This window comes from Alexandromys fortis, unplaced genomic scaffold (assembly GCF_014885135.2).
Source record: "Alexandromys fortis isolate MF-2015 unplaced genomic scaffold, M_Fortis_MF-2015_v1.1 scaffold_53, whole genome shotgun sequence".
NCBI classification, from domain to species: domain Eukaryota; kingdom Metazoa; phylum Chordata; class Mammalia; order Rodentia; family Cricetidae; genus Alexandromys; species Alexandromys fortis.
In genome coordinates, this window is record NW_026067939.1 from 6542035 (window position 1) to 6560239 (window position 18205).

An 18205-nucleotide genomic window follows, 5' to 3' on the forward strand; every position below is an offset into this window, starting at 1 on the left:
TACTCATTCATAAGTGGTTTTTAAACATAAAGCAAAGAAAACCAGCCTACAAATCACAACCCCAGAGAACCTAGACATCAAAGAGGACTCTAAGAGAGACATACATGGATCTAATCTACATGGGAAGTAGAAAAAGATAAGATCTCCTGAATAAATTGGGAGCCTGGGGACCAAGGGAGAGGGTTGAAGGGGAGGGGAGAGGTAGGGAGGGGAGAGAGAAAAATGTAGAGCTCAATAATGTAGAGACCAAACTGTGCATTTATTTATCAAAGTAAACTTTACTTTGGAAAAATCAACAAGCGTATATTCATATCTGGTCTCTCTTCAAAAAAAAAAAAAAAAAAAAGCTCTGCCAAGCCTAGAGCAGCAGCAGGCAGGCAGATGTGGCTTTCTTTCCCGCCATATTCCGTAGCTTTAAAACAAACAAATAAACAAAAAATCTGTATGAGTATGCTTTTTGTACCCTGTATTGACTACTTGTGATTATTCAGAGACAATGATTGCTTTGAAGTGATATCCCAGGCTGGCATTCTGTAATAATCCTTTATTAACTTCTCCTCTCTCTATTGGCGTTTACTTTAACTCTTATTTTTAGAAGGTAGCATTGAAGGTCAAAGCGGTATCTTTGTGACTGAACTCTACAAGTACTCAGCAGGAAGCCACCTACAGAAGGGTGCTGAATCACTGCGAACTGGGAATGCATTCAAGTTCATCCTTCAACTGTTAACTAAAAGTAAAAGCGATCTCTCTCTAAGCTGGCAAGAGAGCTGGGCGAACAGGTCCCCCAAGTACAATAGCAAAGACAGTGGCTAGGACTCCAGACATGGCTGTCTATCCATGCTCTTGCCTTTGTCACATGATGGTCGTTTGCTTTCTAACTTGTCAGCGATGCCCATAGCTCACGCCATTCTCCCATGGCCTTCCTTGTGGTCCTCACCTTGCTGTGCTGCTGGTACCCAACTGCCTTCAAACAAGACATTTGCATTTTCTAAGCTCCAGGCTCCTTTCCTGCAACTGGGAGACCTAGCTACCGACTTCAGCATGCAGCTGAAGTCATGCAACCTGTAAAAGGCACGTCAAGCATTGAGAAGTTCATTAAGATGAGGGCTAATCTTCATTGTCAACCCGATTTGATTTAGAATCACCATGGAAACATTCCTGGTGTGTCTCTGAGGATGTTTCTAGAAAGGCTGAACCAAATTTGAAAGCTCCACCTTGAAATGGGCAACACCATATCTCGGACTAAGGTCTTGGATTGAATTAAAAGGAGAGAACAGACTGTGCACCTGCGCTCATTGCTCTCTGTCTTCTGACTGTGGCTGCAGTGTGACCAGCTGCCTCATGTTCCTGTGGCTATGCCTGCTCCCCCGCCATGTGCTGTGCCTCCAACAGTGATCCTGAAGACCCTTCCTCTTGAAGCTGCTCCTTCTGGAGTTCTGTCACGGCAATAGGGAAAGTAACCAGCTGGTTGGCCAAGGATAGCTTTATTCTACCATTGAGATCAGTATCTGGGTAAAGTCAGTAGAGGTTATTTGGAGAGTGCACTATAGCGTACGGTGAAGAAAGGGAAAAAGAGACCAAACTGTGCATTTATTTATCAAAGTAAACTTTACTTTGGAAAAATCAACAAGCGCATATTCATATCTGGTCACTCTTCAAAAAGTATGCTTTGTTTATTTTTAAACAGACGTGCAAGTTGATTTTGCATGCCAAATATCTTTCTCCTTAGCTCCCCTTGGAATATTTCCCCTCGAAAACAAAGGTGCCAGTGTTGTCCAAAACCTGGTTATTTTTTTTACCCTCCAGAATACTATTGATATTTATCGGGAGGAAAGAAAAGCTGCAAGGCTCGGTCTTTGACTTTCATGTTTGTTTCAGCACTATAATTAAAATCTTACATTTGTTTTGAAGATAAACATTTTGGGAGAAATTTAATAAATCTTGCTTCTGCTGTGCAATGGAGCCACTATATCAAAGGGTTTAACTGGAGCTGTCGACTTCCTGCTGGTAGACTATTACTTCCAGCCTATTTATTAGCTTCTTCCTGTAGCCCAGGACATGCAATTTTCCTTTCACTCAGTGAAGGCGCAGGAAAACAACCCTTTCTCTCCTCTCGCCTCCAGCATCATGCAAGACAGGGCATGGTCAAAAGTCACAATATCTGAATTGGCTTTGGTTATATTTATTTTTTTAAACTTAAGCTGTTCTCTAGTACAATATTTACTTGTTTAGTTAATATCATGGTTCATTTAAAGCTATGATAAAGTCAGATTTCAGAGGCATTTGAAACAATGCCTGAACCATATCTAAAAGAAAATAACTGTCTCTGGCCTATTCTTTTGCATTTGAAGTAAAAGAATTTTAGGCAAAACAAATATAATGAAAATTTTAAAAAGAAGAAAAAAATAATTTTAGGTATCGGCTATTTACCAGAAAATAAGACTTTAAAGGTTTGGGTTTTTTTTTTTTTTATTCACATCTTTTAATAGATTGTAAACAAGAGCAGGTACTTTTGACAGTAGCCTAGGAAATACTTTCTGTAACGCATCCCTTATATAGAATGATATGAAGAGAGGATTTTAAATACGACTCTGTCGGGTTTCTTACAAGCCTATTTCCCGGGAAAGTTTTATTTGAAAGCGTCCTGATCTCCAACAGAAATCTAACGCCACGGAGTTGAGTCGAGCGCATGTGGGGTACGGGGTGAAGTCATTGCGTTTCCTATCATCGGACACACACCATGCTGCATGGGCCAAAGCGACTTGGAGGACACCTAGCTCAGACTCCAGGCAGGACGCGGGTGCATAGAGAGGGCGCTGGTCAGGTCAGAGGTGAAAGATGCCGCAGTCCCCTAGGTCGACGAGTTGTAAGCAACGGGAACCCATCATGCTGTTTCGCAAGATTCCGGAGAGATCAATTAGAAATTGAACTGTGATATCCGCATATTTTGGAGAAAAATTCCCAAGCCAGGCGGATGTGGATGGGGATGAAGACATAGGCAGTGTAGACTACCATGGCGACAATGGTTAGTAAGATGGTATTGAACATAGACTGTTCCCAGGGCTCCAGGACGGCACAGCAGCTGATGATTTGGTATTGATAGTAGAGCCAGGCTAAATACTCCTTCACGCTCTTGAAATCCATGATTCCTCCTCAAGCTGTGGAAAGTCTTCCTGTGAGAGAAAATAACACCACAGGGGAAAAAAAATAAGAAACAAAGCACCCCATCTTCTGGTAACACACAGCAAACGCCTACTGTTAATATTCCCATAACCTGACATTTTGGTTATTTTAACACAAAGGGTGTCTCTGTCACTAGTCCTAATATAAACCTTGAGTGTTATCCTTAATGTTTTAATGGTGGGCTAGAGAGCGCACTCAGTCTGTCCCCTGATGGAGCATCAGAAGCCTTCAAATGGACTGATCTAGATTTCTGTCTTCACAGTTGTATACAATAAATTTCACATGGGCATGAAATCCTTGTGCCATGAAAACCTTGAGACATTGAAAAATAAATGGAGGATGAGACAAAGATTCCCCTGCTTGTGGACTGGCAGGGCTAACACTGAAATGTTATCTGCTGTCCTACCAAAAGTAATCTGCAAATCCAGTATTTCCCATATCAAAACTCTAACACTGTTCTCCCCGGAAACTGGAAGCAGTAATCATCAATTTCATATGGAAATACAGAAGACCTAGGATACACAAAACAATCCTGAACAACAACCATCACCAAACCGCTGGAGGTACCAATAGCCCAGATTTCAAATTATATTACAGAGCCACAGTAACAAAAACAGCATGGTACGGACGTTGAAAACATGAAAATAAAGTAAAAGCATAATTCTCAAAGAACTATTACCAAAGAAAAAAGAACCTTCATCGCATGCAGTGAGGAGCATTCCTGATGAATTCACCTTGTTTTCAAGGTGGCCTCTGTTGTTTCTGTGGTGCTAGCTGGCCTGCCAGCTTGCAGGAGAGTCTCTTGTCTCTATGGCCCATACTACCATAGAAGTGTTGAGATTATAGATGCCCACGATCGCATCTGGCTTTACAGGTGGATTCTGGGGATCAACCTGAGATCACCAGAGTTGTATAGCAAGCCCTTTTACCCACTCATCAGCCCCTAACTGAACCTTTTAGGACTGCTACACTGGAGATTAGGTTTGACGTGGAGTTTAGAAGGGACGGAAGCCTCCAAACCACAGCACAGTGATGACTTCAATAGGCAAGATTTCCCACGAACAGAAACAATGAAAGTGATGACTACAGTGCTTGGGGTCTGGCAGTCCTGCTAGACAACCCAATTTTAAAAACTCTTATTCAAAACCCTCCACAGTTGCTTCTCTGTAACTACTTAGAGTTAGAGCTTGGGCGGGGTGGAAGAGCCTGGGGTCTATTTCTCAGGTATCTAGAGCCAGGTAGTGCTGGAGGAAAGGGGAAGTCTCTATGACTTAGACAGACACACCTCCTCTCCTTTAGGAGTGTAGACTAGTTGGTAGGACGGATCTTAAACACTTAGCACAAATGAATACGTAATTATCAACTACGTTACTTGCCCTGAAGGGCAAGTATAGTGTTCTAGGAGCTTTTGTAAACTTGATCCAGTCTGAACACAGTCTGAGGACAAGATAAAACGACAGGGATGATTAAAACCCAAATAAATGGAAAGGGAAATGATGAAGGGGAAATAAGGGGGGGGGTGAAGGCAGGGAAGGAGGGGAAGCGAGAGGGGGAGGGGAGCTTGGGAGGCAGTCAAGGTTCCAGTAAAGAGAATGATGTAAACCCAAAGAGGCTAAAGAAATGCCTTATGCCAGCATGAGGCCAGGAGTGGAAGATGGAGTTGATTAGGCTAATTATTCTCCATTCGTTCATCGTTTGTTTGTTCCTTCTTTCTTGATAGGGTTTCTCTCTGAATCCTTTGCCTCCCAAGTGCCAGGATTAAAGGCATGCGCCACCACTGCCCAACTAATTATTTTTTCTTAACCTATGATTCTGAGGGTCCCAGAGGCTACTGACAAGAGGGAAGTTGTAGGTCAGGGAGGTGGGGCTAAATTCATAAGGTCGGGTACATCCTAAAGCCAAGGTGAAGTGGATTTGCATATCACTCATTTTGGGTGCGCTATTACTCTGCTCTTCCCACGGGTACTGCTTCTTCAGAATCAACCATGTATTGAGGATTCATAAAGATTTGCAATACTATTTCCAGTTTTATTAATGAGATAATATTGCACTCAGGAATATCATTGACTTTTCTTCTCATTAGTCTCACTATTGTGTTTAATTTTTTTTTCCACACCAATTAATCTCCTGGCTGATGTTTTCTACTTAAAAATTAACTTCTTGCTTAGGCAGCCCTAACAGGAAAATATGGCAGCCTTTTGAAAAACCCTGCGTCAGAGGCCCCCCAGCCAAGCTGTGGAAACTGTGGAATAATAGGTGCCCAATACTTGAGGCTGCTGAAAGTCAACCAATCAGATAAAAAGTTTATGAACACATGTTACATTATTTTGTGACACTTTGATCACAAACATCACAATGCTTTAGAAATGGATATTTTAAATATACTTTCATACTAAGAACAAAACGTTAAAATTGATTGGCTCTTTCTACCTCTCATTTCTCAGCCCTCCAAATCTCTCTGACCTGTGAAAAGTGCTTTTATAGATTTATTTATTTTCGTGTGTGGAGGCCAGAAGAAGGTGTCCAAGTTCCTGAAGTCGAGTTAGAGGCAGTTGTGAGTTGCTTGATATAGGTGCTGAGGATGGAACCTGGGTCCTCTCAAAGAGCAGCAAATGCTCTTAACCACCGAATCGCCTCTCCAGCCCCGGGGGAATGGGTTTTTATTATCTGTCTCATTTTAATCTCATGAGGTCTAGCAGTTAGTTCAAGAAGGCATGATTGCCCTCCTGGATTCTTCTTTCATTTATTAAGAAGAAAATTTAAAGATGGCTCCCCATTTCCTATAATGCAAAGGGGAGAAGAGAGAGAGCTGGTTATTATTAGAAAGCCATCTGCTACAATTTATTGTAGAATATGCACTACTTCTAGGTTCTTGATTTACTTAGGTAATTTATTTCTCCTTGTGAGTCTGCTTTGTATTTCCTATGAGACAATATTTACAATTAGAAGAAAAGCAACCCACCCCCCCTGTAGACCATGGGATGAGTCACACGGGTGGGAGAGTTTATTAATTCAGTGAACAAATTCATTTTGAATATAGCTATGCAGCTTCTGAGTAGCAATGGCCTCAGAAGGGCACTCTCTGTCCCAAGGGACATTGCAGGCCAGAAGGAGAAGCTCTTCTGGACAGTGTAACAGTCATGTAGTGCAGGAGGGTCTGGGAAGGAACACTAGATGGAGGCTGGAGGGGTGCTGGAAAAGTCCCAAGGAGGAAGCCGGAACAGATGCTGAATTTTGGAAAAACCATGACAGAAAGACAGTGAAATTAGTTATCTGTAGTCACATAGAACTATATTATTGTCCCCCTCACCCTGTGTATGTACGTGTGTGTGTGTGTGTGTGTGTGTGTGTGTGTGTGTGATAGCCAGAGGCTGATTGATGCTGGGTGTCTTCCTCAAGTTGCTCCTCACGTTAGTTTTTGAGATAGGCTCTCATTGAACCTGGAACTCATGATTTGGTGAGGCTGACTGGCCTGTGAGCTCCAGCCATCTGCTTGCTCTGCTTCCTCAGCCTGGGGGTTGTGGGTGTGTGTCCATGCCCAGCTTTATGTGGATGCAAGGCATCTGAACTAGGGTCCTTAGGCTTGCATGGCGCGTATTTCACTGACTTTGCCATCTCTCCAGCCCTTCCAGTAAATGTCTTCAATCCTTAAATGTTTACAATAATGGACAAAATTAATATAGTTGCTTCTCTAAATATCTAAAGCCATAACCTAGAGATGATGAACAAAGGACCTGTGATGTTTGGTTTACTTGAGGCTGCTATGAGTCTCCTTGTCTCTAGTTAGATACTTTTTAAATGATGATTGCTCCTAGGTAGAAAAAGGGAGAGGTTTTTTGTTTGTTTGTTTGTTTGTTTGTTTTGTTTTTTTATAAAATTCCCTAAACTTGACTTTTAAAATCTACTTATATCTATACATTGTGTATTCGCAAGTAGAATTATACAGATGGACTGCAGCCTGTCTTCCTAGGTACCCGAGGCCACTCTACCACTGTGTGATGCTACCTGCAGCAATTGTCTCCCTCGCAATTGGTAAAATCTAAGGTTCTTATCTGTAACATATAGCTTAGAACGGTGGAAAACCTCAACACGGAGCTTTGCCGGGTTAAGGAGGGGTTTATTTGAGACTTAGGAACCAGGGGGAAACACTACATCCTAATTTGGATCCAGTGAATGAAAAGGGTCTCAAGGACAGTGGAAAAGTATCAAGGACTTAGAAGTCCCCAAAGAGGCCATTGCATAAATGAATGGATAGTGAGTTGTTATCTTCTATTCCTCAGTGCTACGGCTTTTCAACCCATAGGTAAAGATTTCACACTAGATTCATGGGCAGTAGGAACGGAAGAAAAGGTTCCTTTCCCAGACTAAGGGGGAAGCCTAACAGTTGTGACCCCCATCAGTCCAGGATGGCTTACGTAGCTAGAACGTGAATAAGTGAGGACGTGCAACGATTATAAAAATGCATGTACTAGCAGGAGCCCGAGCCAGGAAGAGGATGCCGTGAGAGGAGCGCACAGGAGGGGCTCGGCCTGCCGAGGATTTCACCATTGTTGTCTGTGCCATAGGAGTGGTAGCGAGTTAGGCAACAGCAACAAAAGGTAATTCCCAGGTGCTTTGGGCCTGTGACCTTTGCGAAACTAAACATCGAAATGAACAACAAAGAAAAGCCCTTTTTAAATAAGAGACTTCCTTTTCTGAAGCTTCACTGCTCTCTTGGTTAAGAGCTAATACGTGCTGAGCTACACTTCTCTCTTGAACCTCAGAATCAAGGACTGAAAGGTCAAAGGGGCATGAATGGATTCAGACTAACTCTTTCCTGACTCGTTTTGGAAGCTGTAGCAGTCATTCAGCGCACGTGTGTGTGTGTGTGTGTGTGTGTGTGTGCTCAAGTGTGTTCCAGTGCACATATGCTTCATATTCAGAACCTGAGGTCTGAGGCGTGACCAAAGTGTCTTGCCTGTGGCAGAGAAAAAGATGGTGTCTGTAAGCCAACTGTGCCTTTCTTCAGCGGCTTTCTTTAAAGGGTCCCAGATGTGACTTCTTCAAACACAGTCCTTCCTTGAAGTCATTCATTTGTTAAATGAATTAAGAGTGCAATGATTTTCTTCCGATGGGTGTGATATGGAAAGGAGAGGTGGGGAGAGACTGAAGTCACTGTAAATGAGATACTGATCAAGATCATCACCTACAAGAGCCAATGCTGATAGTGGGTTTCTCTGACACAATGCCCAGACAATGGTACCTAATCTCTGCAGTCATCTCCTCGACAGTTCATAAATCAAATGATTAAAACATTAGGCAAACTGCTGTGTGCGGCTTGCTACAAGAGAAGCAACTAGTTTTCCTTAAACCTCTTAAAATTGTCAAAAAAAAAAAAAACCCCAAGTGTACAAAATGGTTACAACCAAGAGCTTACAGAGACATGAAGACTAATTGTGATGTTGACACCCCATAATAGTAGGGATAAAAATTGTATAAAAATGAAGTAAATATAAGCAAAGTGAATATTTTTCTCAATGGTCTGCCAAGATTGTTTCATTAATTGTTATGAACAGGTCATAGCTATGTCAGATTTTAGTAGGAGAAACAGGACATAAAGTTCAAGAGACCTCACACTGCCTTCTTAATTTATATGCAAATCAAAAAACTTGTTATAAAAAAGTACAAAGTCCATTTAAAAATTACCAAGGAAAAATAATGATCAATGAACTACTCAAAAATCTAGCTGACTTCTAAAAAGCTGTGTATTTTGTGTACGAATGTTCTACCTGCATGCCTGTTTGTGCTCCACGTGTGTGCTGGTGCCCAAGGAAGTCAGACGAGGCCATCAGATCTCCTGAGACTGGAGTTGTAGACAGTTGTCAGCCTCGTGTGGGTGCTGGAAATTGAACCCAGGTCCTCTGGAAGAGCAACGAGTGTTCTAGACCACTGAGCCATCTCTCCAGTTCCCAGTTTATCTTCCGGTTGCTGTGGCTTCCTTTTTGAGGCACTCTTGCTATGCCACCCAGGCTGTCCTCAAACCCGTGATGCTCCTGCCTGAGTTCTGGGTTATCGGTGAGTGACAGCATGCCTAGACAGCTGGGTAACCTCTGGATGATGTGCTGTGGTTATACTGTTCTTCCTGTCTGGAAAACTTCTCAAAATAATTCTTGTGTCACAGCTTAAATACTACTACTCTAAAAAGTGAAGTAACCGAAAATAAGGACATAAAGACAATGCCATTCTATGAAATGCTGGCATTACTAAGAACAAGAAAATGGACAGATTGCAGTGTGGTCCAGGGTAGTCACAGACACGTGTGACTGCATAAACTGTCCTAAGATAAGCTAGGGACCAACCTCCTGGCTCCATGCATGCTAAACAAATGAGCCATGCCTTCAGTCCCACTAACTAGGTTTCCTAACAAAAACAAAACAAAACAAAACAAAACATGACAAGCAAGCAAACAATAACAACAAACCCTACTTAACTCCTGGGCTAACTTAAGCTGTTTCTTTGTAATTATTAATTTTTAGAATTTTACTTGAGATTAGGTCTCGTGTAACCCAGGCTGGCCTTAAACTCATATATGTAGCCAAAGATGGCCTTGAACTCTTGATTCTCTTATTGTTATTTTACAAGTTGGATTGCAGTTTTGTAGAATCTCATTTAGTTTATGTTGTACTGAGGATAGAAGCCAGGGGTCTCTACCAACTGGACTAAATCCCCAGCAGCGCCCCTCAGCCTATTTTCCATATAGGATGTCTCTATATGGTCAGCAAGACAGCCACTGGTCACACATGGAAATTTGAACTTTGGTTCCCAGTCGTCGTAGGACAGGTGACTGCCATATTGAATAGCATGGATGTAGAGAATACTGAACAGCCAGGGTGTAGAACATTCTGTCATTGCAGGAAAGTCCCACAGTGCTGTGGAGGCTTCAGATACTATGCTTAGACAAGTAAGATTCCTTACCAACTTGTCTTTTTTCCTACTTTATATTTTTCATTCTGTTTCTCACGTTAACTTTGAAAACTTAAAGACTCTCTACTTGAAAACCTCCAGTGAAGGGCTACCTTCCTTTGCAGAGGAATAAAAGACTCATTCCCAGCTCCTCACGGTTTGATCGCTCTGCTTCTCTGGAGTCATTTCTGAATTTTCATGCTAAGAGATTGACTTCAAAATATTAATATTTCAAGCTGTATTCTTTTGCTTCCTATTCTCTTCTGCCTCGTCTCTGCCAGATAAAATCCACTCTTTCATGACCTACTTCATATACCTTCCTTGTACTGAACAGGCTCATAAGAACCTTCTGTTTCAAGGAGCACACATTGCTTTCTTCTGTGTGGTACCCAGTGCACGAACATTTAGCACTTACTGTATTACTCACACGCAGTCCATTGCCTCAGTAGATTGAAGGGTTTTTTTTTTTGTCTGTTTGTTTTTTGTTTTTTAAAAGCAAATTGAACGTGGCATTCATCTCATCACCCCAGGACCTGGCTGGGAAGATAACAGGCTGGATGACTGACAAACTATGTGGTTATTGAGACCAGAGACATTCTTGGACGTGCTTCCCAAGTTAATCTGAGTATCATTATTTCCCCAGCAAGATGGAGAGCCCCAAAGAGGCGCTTAGGAATTCACACGATCTGTTTGAGGCAATGACTTTAGACAAATGTAGTCCCATCTGTCTTTTTGAAGAATAGAAAGGAGCGAGCAATTTAAACACACACACACACACACACACACACACCAAGCAAACGAAAATCACAAATGCATTTGTAGTTTCTCCTAATGTTAATAGCTTGCAGGCTCTACAAGGAACACCAGTGAAGTGGATTTAAATTTCACAAAAATGCCTCTTCCAAGTGCTTGTGCTAGGTGACTGAAAATTTAAGATGGATAGGAAAGTGGTTCTGATGAGGAAATACCCCGGGAACACCTGGAGAGCTGGATTTCACAGCAGCGCTCTTCCCTTCCTTTTCCTTTCACCTCTCTCTCTCTCTCTCTCTCTCTCTCTCTCTCTCTCTCTCTCTCTCTCTCTCTGTCTCTCTCTCTCTGTCTGTCTCTCTCTCTCTGTCTCTCTCTCTCTCTCTCTCTCTTTCTTTCTTTCTTTCTTTCTTTCTTTCTTTCTTTCTTTCTTTCTTTCCATTTTCCTTTTCGGGTCCCCTTCTTTCCTATCTGTCTGTCTGTCTTAAGTTACATCCTTGGGTATGTCCCCAAAGCTCTTTGTGTCAGGAGTGGTTTCTGTAGAACAAGTAATAGTTGACAGCTTCTTTTCAACTTGACTTAGTCGCTGGAGCGCGTGTAAGAGAGCAGCAGTGTGTGCTGTGAGCTGTGGTCCTATCACCTCAAACTGTGTGATTTTGCGAAGTGATAGACTGAGAAAGCCATGGAGCATTCTGATTACACTAGTTAGTGCAGTGGCTTGTGCATTTTACAGGAGGAAACTCTAGGTCTTATTCTTTGTACTAATTGAATCGCCTGGTGCAGTCATAACCAATCAACCAATGCATCTATGTGGCTATTGAGTCAAGCTTCCCGTCGAAAGGCATTACCATTTCGGAACACTTTCAGATATGGCCCTGGGCAGGGCCTCGTCTTCTTGTGTAGGGTGAGCAAGGCACAATTTCACATGCTTGTTCTTGTCACAGGGGCCAAATCCCAAGTGGCTTCCTCCCCTGAGCACAGTTCAATGCACAGAGATGCAGAATGTAATTTCTTATCTTTTTTTTTCCTGTGTGTGTGTGTGTGTGTGTGTCCCAAGGCCAGGTCAGTGTTGAGTATCTTGTTCTATTTTTAGACAAGGTCTCTTACTGAACCTGGAGCTCACCATCTTGGCTAGATTGGCCAGTCAACAAGCTCTTGGGATCACCTGTCTGCCCTACCTCCGCCCAAACATGCGCTACAGTGCCTAGCCTTTTCTGTGGATTCTAGGGACTGGAACTTTGTCTCTCACTCTTACACAACACCTTTTTCACCCACTGAGCCCTCTCCTTAGCTCTGCCACATGCAATTTCTTAAATCATCAGTGACATGGATTGAGAGAAGTCTTTATAATTAATGGCACAACCTCATACCGAATCTCTGCGAATATAAAATGTGATTAGTTTATTGGTTTCTGTTGCCTTTGTGCACTACAAAAAGTTCCAATCTTGCTTAATCTCTCCCTGGGAACTTTCTTTCCATACTGAAATGCTTGCCAAGTTTCTATCAGGGACTCGTTTCCCAAGCTGACGACAGGGTGAGTATTAGAAATCAGAATATAAACCCAAGTGTTTAGTGGAGGCTAAGAAGGGACCCAGGAGTTCGGGATGAATGAAAGGCAAGGGAGAAGCACAGAGTAAACGAGCACAGAGCAGTTAGTGATGTTCCTTATGCATTCATGATGAGAGGGGAAGAAGCAAGCATGGTAAGTGAGCACAGGCTTCGCTTTCAGGCTGTGGGTTACTCTGTTACATTGTGTAACCCTGCACTTCCCAGTGAGCTATGGAAAGTCAGCAACAAAGAGGCCAAGTGTTCCGTACGAGTGTTTTGTGGCTCTACCTACTTCAGTGTGTCTAATTTTTATTAATAGGAACAAAAGTGGAAGACCACAAGACATGTTCCAAATAACTGATTTTGAAGTTGTTCTTTGTTTTGTTTTGAGGGAGCTCAGTTCAGCCTTCAGATGACTTTATGAGTGCAGGGCTCACGGCCGAGAGAAAAAGATTGGACTTCAGCTTTAGTGAAAGCACTGACTATAATTTAGGGCATACAAAATTCAGAGATTTGCTTAGATTCAATGTTGTGTGACTATCGAAAGACGCTATTCATTTCAAAACCATAAATGGGGGAACGTATATTAATATGGAAATGGATAGGAGAGGGTTTATAATGATGTGGGGGATGACATGCTATGCTTTCTATCTGGTATCTCATCATTTACCGACCTAGGGACAGGGCAGTGTCCCTGTGCACTTTTTAAAGTCCCGCAATGGCGAGACGGGCTTCTAGGTCCACACTTAGCTGTGTGTTTCTTGGGGTATGCTGTTTGTTAACGCTTCATTAAAAATCCATCCCTGTCACTCTACAGTGAAAGGGGGATATGTAGCTTCCAATTGGCTTCTCACTTCTGTGCTATTACTGCCGAAGGCTGCCAAGTTAATTTTAGCAGTAAAACATGAACATAAGAAAGTAAGGGTCTTTCAAGTCACTAGAAGTTTTTCTCCAAAAAGTCATTCAAAGTCCAGCTATGTGTACAGCAGCATGGTTGGAAACAGTCATGTGGAAGCCATCCAGATGCCTGTCAGACATACAACCCCCCTTGGGCCCCCACTATGTGTGTGTGTGTGTGTGTGTGTGTGTGTGTGTGTGTGTGTGTGTAGAGTGTATATTTGTGGGTGGTGGGGGAAGGCAGGTGGCAGGTGGCACGTCCCTACCTTCATTGCATACTTCTGCCTCCAGCACTACCAGTAGACACATTTCTTTGACAGAAGCCACCACACCTATGTTGATTTGTTAGAGCTGTCCCAGAAACAAAGACAAAAGTCCTTGAGGATGCGGGATCTCATTACAATCACCTCCTCCAAGCAGAGGCAGCCTCTCTCAGTGCCAGTGTGGTGGCCTACGACTGGATTGGGGGCTTCGATTATCCTTATAGAGCTGAATAAATTGAGGCCTAACAGCCCATGTGACTGAGTGGAGTCGGGAGAGGCGAGATGCTGGGGTGATTACACGGGTGAGTTCTGGGTCCTGCCTAGGGTTGAACTGCAGCCCTGGGTGAGTCACTCTGAGTAACGTATTACCCGCCTTCCCTCAGTTGTCTCAGCTGGGGAACAGGAATGGGGGACAGAACTCCATGCCCACATCTGCTGGGAAGAGATTAGAAAAAAATGAAGTGCTTAGTGCAACCCTTGGGAAAGTATTACATTAGCTAATATAATAGCTAGTAATATACTAGTATATTTGGTATAGTATGTGATTTCCATGTGACTATCACACTAGAGACAAACAGTCCTAGCAAGCTCAGTCCTAACTGCCCTCTGGAGCACAGCACCGCACATGCAGAGGACCAAGTGAAGACCCTCACGGGCATCAGCTCACTTCACGAGATGAAGAAGCCCAGGCTCCAGGGTTTGTGTTCTGCTTATTTGGGAGTCAAACTAGCCCCGATCCTGGGACCCAGTCCCGATCCTGGGACCCAGCCCCGATCCTGGGATCCAGCCCTGATCCTGGGACCCAGTCCCGATCCTGGGATCCAGTCCCGATCCTGGGACCCAGTCCCTATCCTAGGACCCAGTCCCGATCCTGGGATCCAGCCCTGATCCTGGGACCCTGAGACACTGAAGTGTGCGAGCACCTGTCACCGCAGGGTAGGACACATTGCTCCTGCCACGTTAACTAATGCTACCAGAATGTTCAAGACGGATGTTTTCATCTGCAGAGGCCAACACTCCTTACCGATAAATTTAAAGTATTTGCAAGTTTCTTAAAATACATGGAAATAAAGAAACTATTGCTCTCCAGCCTGGAACTATAAGTCCCCTGAAACACTGCTGCAAACAGGAAAGGACCAGGGCTTTCAGACGTCCCCAGGACACAGGGATAGATGCCTTTCATTCGCACTGTTCCCTATGGGTGAATGGGTGCTTTTATAATTATTTAAATAGGAACCAGCCGGCTAGGTTTCCTTTCAGTCTGGTCCCTTTCCTTAATAATTGTAATAAGAATTGTAAAACAAAATAAAATAAATGCCCTCCTGTGAACACTGACCATTCTCACTTACGCTGTGAGTGTTTTGATTTTGGAAGACAATGTCTTCGTTTTTCCATATTGGTTATATTAATTTATCCCACTTGGTAAACTAAATGTTTACTGAAAAATGTTCCTCTCATACCGAGAGCCTTCCAGGATAAACTGCTGCATCGTATAAATTAAAGATGAAGGATCCTGAAACAGAATTCGTCCTCCACCAGAGACCCATAAATAAGGCAGGAGCTAGCGCTCTGCTATTGTGTTTTTGGCTTGCATCCTGCCACTGGCGTTTTCTAGGCCAGGGGTTTATAACCTATAGTTAAAGGTTGGGGGCGGGGGCGTCTATGTAACCCTTGCAATTTGTGCAAATTGCACAGTTGGAATATTTTGTGTCTACACCTCAAAGGTCCTGCTAAGTCTTTAAGTCAGGAGTCACTGTTTTGAGATGAAGCAAAGCTAACGCCAGTGTCATCCTTGGTTACCTCCAGTGTCAATACGATATTCCAGAAGCATGCCATAAGTTGTTGCTGCTTGCTTGACAGAGGACTAGGATTTCATCTTAGTAAAGATGTAATGTTACCATGAGAAGGGTCACATTTCTAAAAGATTTCTGCAAGTCCACGATGCAAGCAGAGGAGCTCACCTGAGCAGGGGTCCAGGCTGGAGTGCCGTTGTGTTTCTCTTCTGCGAGATCTGGTGGAGGTGGCTTCTCTTCTCTGGCCTTTATCTCTTCATCTGTGAATAAAGATTTCAGCGCAATTAAATCAAAGATGCTTGCAGACTTTACAACGATCGTATCCCCTGAGAAATGTCACTCAACCATCCAGGCTCTCTTCCACAAGTCTAGGTATATTGTGCAACAACAAGGGATGTGCTAACATCATTTGAAAAATTATGTGGGGGGAAGATCAGCATTTAAGAAAATCAGAGTTTAAGAATACGACAGTGGCTGATGACTTTGCAGCTGTGACCTGAACACTAGGTTCAAGGATATAGGATCCTTCTCCCAATTTCCACGGAAGCAGTCTGCTCTTACTCTGTTTCGAGGACTGGATTTCTGGGCAACTTTTGGGCGGGGGGAAGGAATGTTTCTTGATTTTGAACATGTGTTAATATCATATGAGGGGGTGAGGAGAAAAAGAAGAAATTGGGTTAATCTTGGAGTTTAAAAATCTGACCTTGGGTAGACTGTGTATGATAAATAATTCAGTATTCCTATATATCTGCAAAATATGATGCCATAGTTGAGTAAAAGGGGCTGTACCTCTTGGCTAGGGTTTCTGTTGCTGTGAAGAGACATCATGACCCCAACAACTCTTTCAAACCACCACACTCTTCTTCTATCTCTTAGAAAAGGCCATGCCAGCCAGCCGAGTGCATCCTCAAGGGCTGGAAAATCTCTGGAGGGGGAGGAGTTAGCGGTCTGAGAAGGACAGATGTTCTAACTGAGAAGGACAGATGTTCTAACTGACGCTACAAGCGATCACAGTTTAGAACTACTTTACTGTTTTCAGAGGTGAATCTTAGAAAAATAGTTGTCAGTAGGAGCTGAGTGCAGGGGAAGGGGTGGGGTTGGAGGGACAATTCCTGACAGAGAACTTGCCTAGCATGCAAAGTATGCACAGATAAATAAAAAATAAAGAAGAATGCGTTTCCCTGGTGAGATGCTGAGGACTCCACTGGGAACAGGTTCTAGCAAAGACTTCCCGGTGCCTTCTCCAGACTGTCAGAAACTGGGAGGCAGGATTTAGGATGAGATTAGCAGGTGTGGTAGCACACGCCTATAATCTTAGCGTTGGAGGTGGAGGGAGGAGAAGTTCAAGGCCACTCAAGGCTGAGGAGCACCCGCCTGTGAGGTCAGCTGTTTCGAAGAACCGTGGGAAACGATGAATAGAGACAGAGTTACTAAGAGTTCACCAATTCCAAGATCCACTCTGAACAGCACAAAAATTCGTTGATATTTTACTTTGTACATCCTGAACTTACTCTTTGACGTTCTAGAGGTTGTTAAACCTCTCTGTGCATAAGTTACATGAATAACATATGTGATTCGTGATCTCTGTATGTTGTAGAGATTCATCCTCACAACACAGTAAAGTGTATCTCTCTATATCTGATATAAGAGCAAATTTATCTCGTTATTATATAACTATTTCTCACATTTTCTAAGCATTTTCCCCTTCCTTGAGAGATTTCCGTTTACCCTTTCGAATACTTCAGAGACACACTAGGTAGGTGGGTCAGGGGACAGGGAGCCAGGTAAGGTGGGTACAGACGGTTCTGGGAACTGGGGTTTTGCCAGCAAGAAGGCAGTGGGTGCGGCAGTGGCGGCCTGACTCTGTATCCACCCTCGTCTATTTTCTTCTCAGTGGAGGAAACCGTGAAAGCTTTGCTTTTTGCTTTCTGTTTTCCTTTTGTCCTCCCTTATAATCAGATTTTCTTGTCAGCCAGCCAAATCCAAATCGAGAATGAGGTCAACCTGCTTGTTCTCTCTCTCTCTCTCTCTCTCTCTCTCTCTCTCTCTCTGTTTAGACCTTTAGACAATAATTTATTATGACGAAGGTTAGCTGGTTGTGCTGGCACAAGCCTTGACATGCCTCTAACCCTGGCATTCTCCTGTCTGCTGGATCTCTGTGAGTTAGAGGCTAGCCTGGTCTACATGTGAGTTTTAGGCCAGGTAGAGTTAATGGTGAGAATCTGTCTCAAAAAAAATTTTTTTTAATTAAATAAACTAAAAGTATGTGAAGACTCCCTGTCCCCAGGGCGGGGACATGGGAACATAGGTTGTTTGTGGCTTTATCTTCCATCTCTGCCTAGTATGCCTAGCAACAGCGTTACCCTGAAAGCAACACATTTATTTTTCAATTGTTGACTGAAGAAGAGGAGAAGTCATTTTCTATTCTTAGTTAAGGACGAAACGAAGAATCCCATTCTTTCAGGCATCCTGACAAAGTATCCATTGCCCGCCTCTGGGAAAGGCAGCTGCACTTGACCCAGCTCCACATTGGCTTCACAGCATGCTGTGTTCTTGCTCCCTTCCGTTACTAGTTTTTCCTTTCCCCCCTAAAACGCAAACCTGTATTCTACAACATCAGCTGCCCAAATCTTTCCAGGAACTCACTCCTAGCAGAATGGATTCTTAAGTAATTATGCAACAGGAAGAAATTAGACTCCAGCTGATCAAAACTGATGTGTCAGAGTGATGGATCAACAGGGCGATAGCTCTTATCGCTTAAAGGGTTGTCATGTTTATGAAGAGAGATGTTAAAAGCGGGTTGCACAACCTGGTTGTGAGATAATCCACTTA

General features: G+C 43.2%; 1 protein-coding gene across 1 annotated transcript in view; it reads right to left on the reverse strand.

The window, feature by feature from the left end:
- Nucleotides 1-284: 284 nt before the first annotated feature.
- The window catches only part of Sptssb (serine palmitoyltransferase small subunit B), a 29395-nt gene continuing 11474 nt past the window's right edge, over nt 285-18205 (reverse strand). Inside the window, exons 2-3 of the mRNA XM_050147443.1 lie at nt 15542-15633; nt 285-3173 (exon numbers count right to left, since the gene is read on the reverse strand). Coding sequence (XP_050003400.1) covers nt 2914-3144 — 231 coding nt within the window. The 5' untranslated portion in view covers nt 3145-3173; nt 15542-15633 and the 3' untranslated portion in view covers nt 285-2913. The remainder of the gene's footprint in view (nt 3174-15541; nt 15634-18205) is intronic.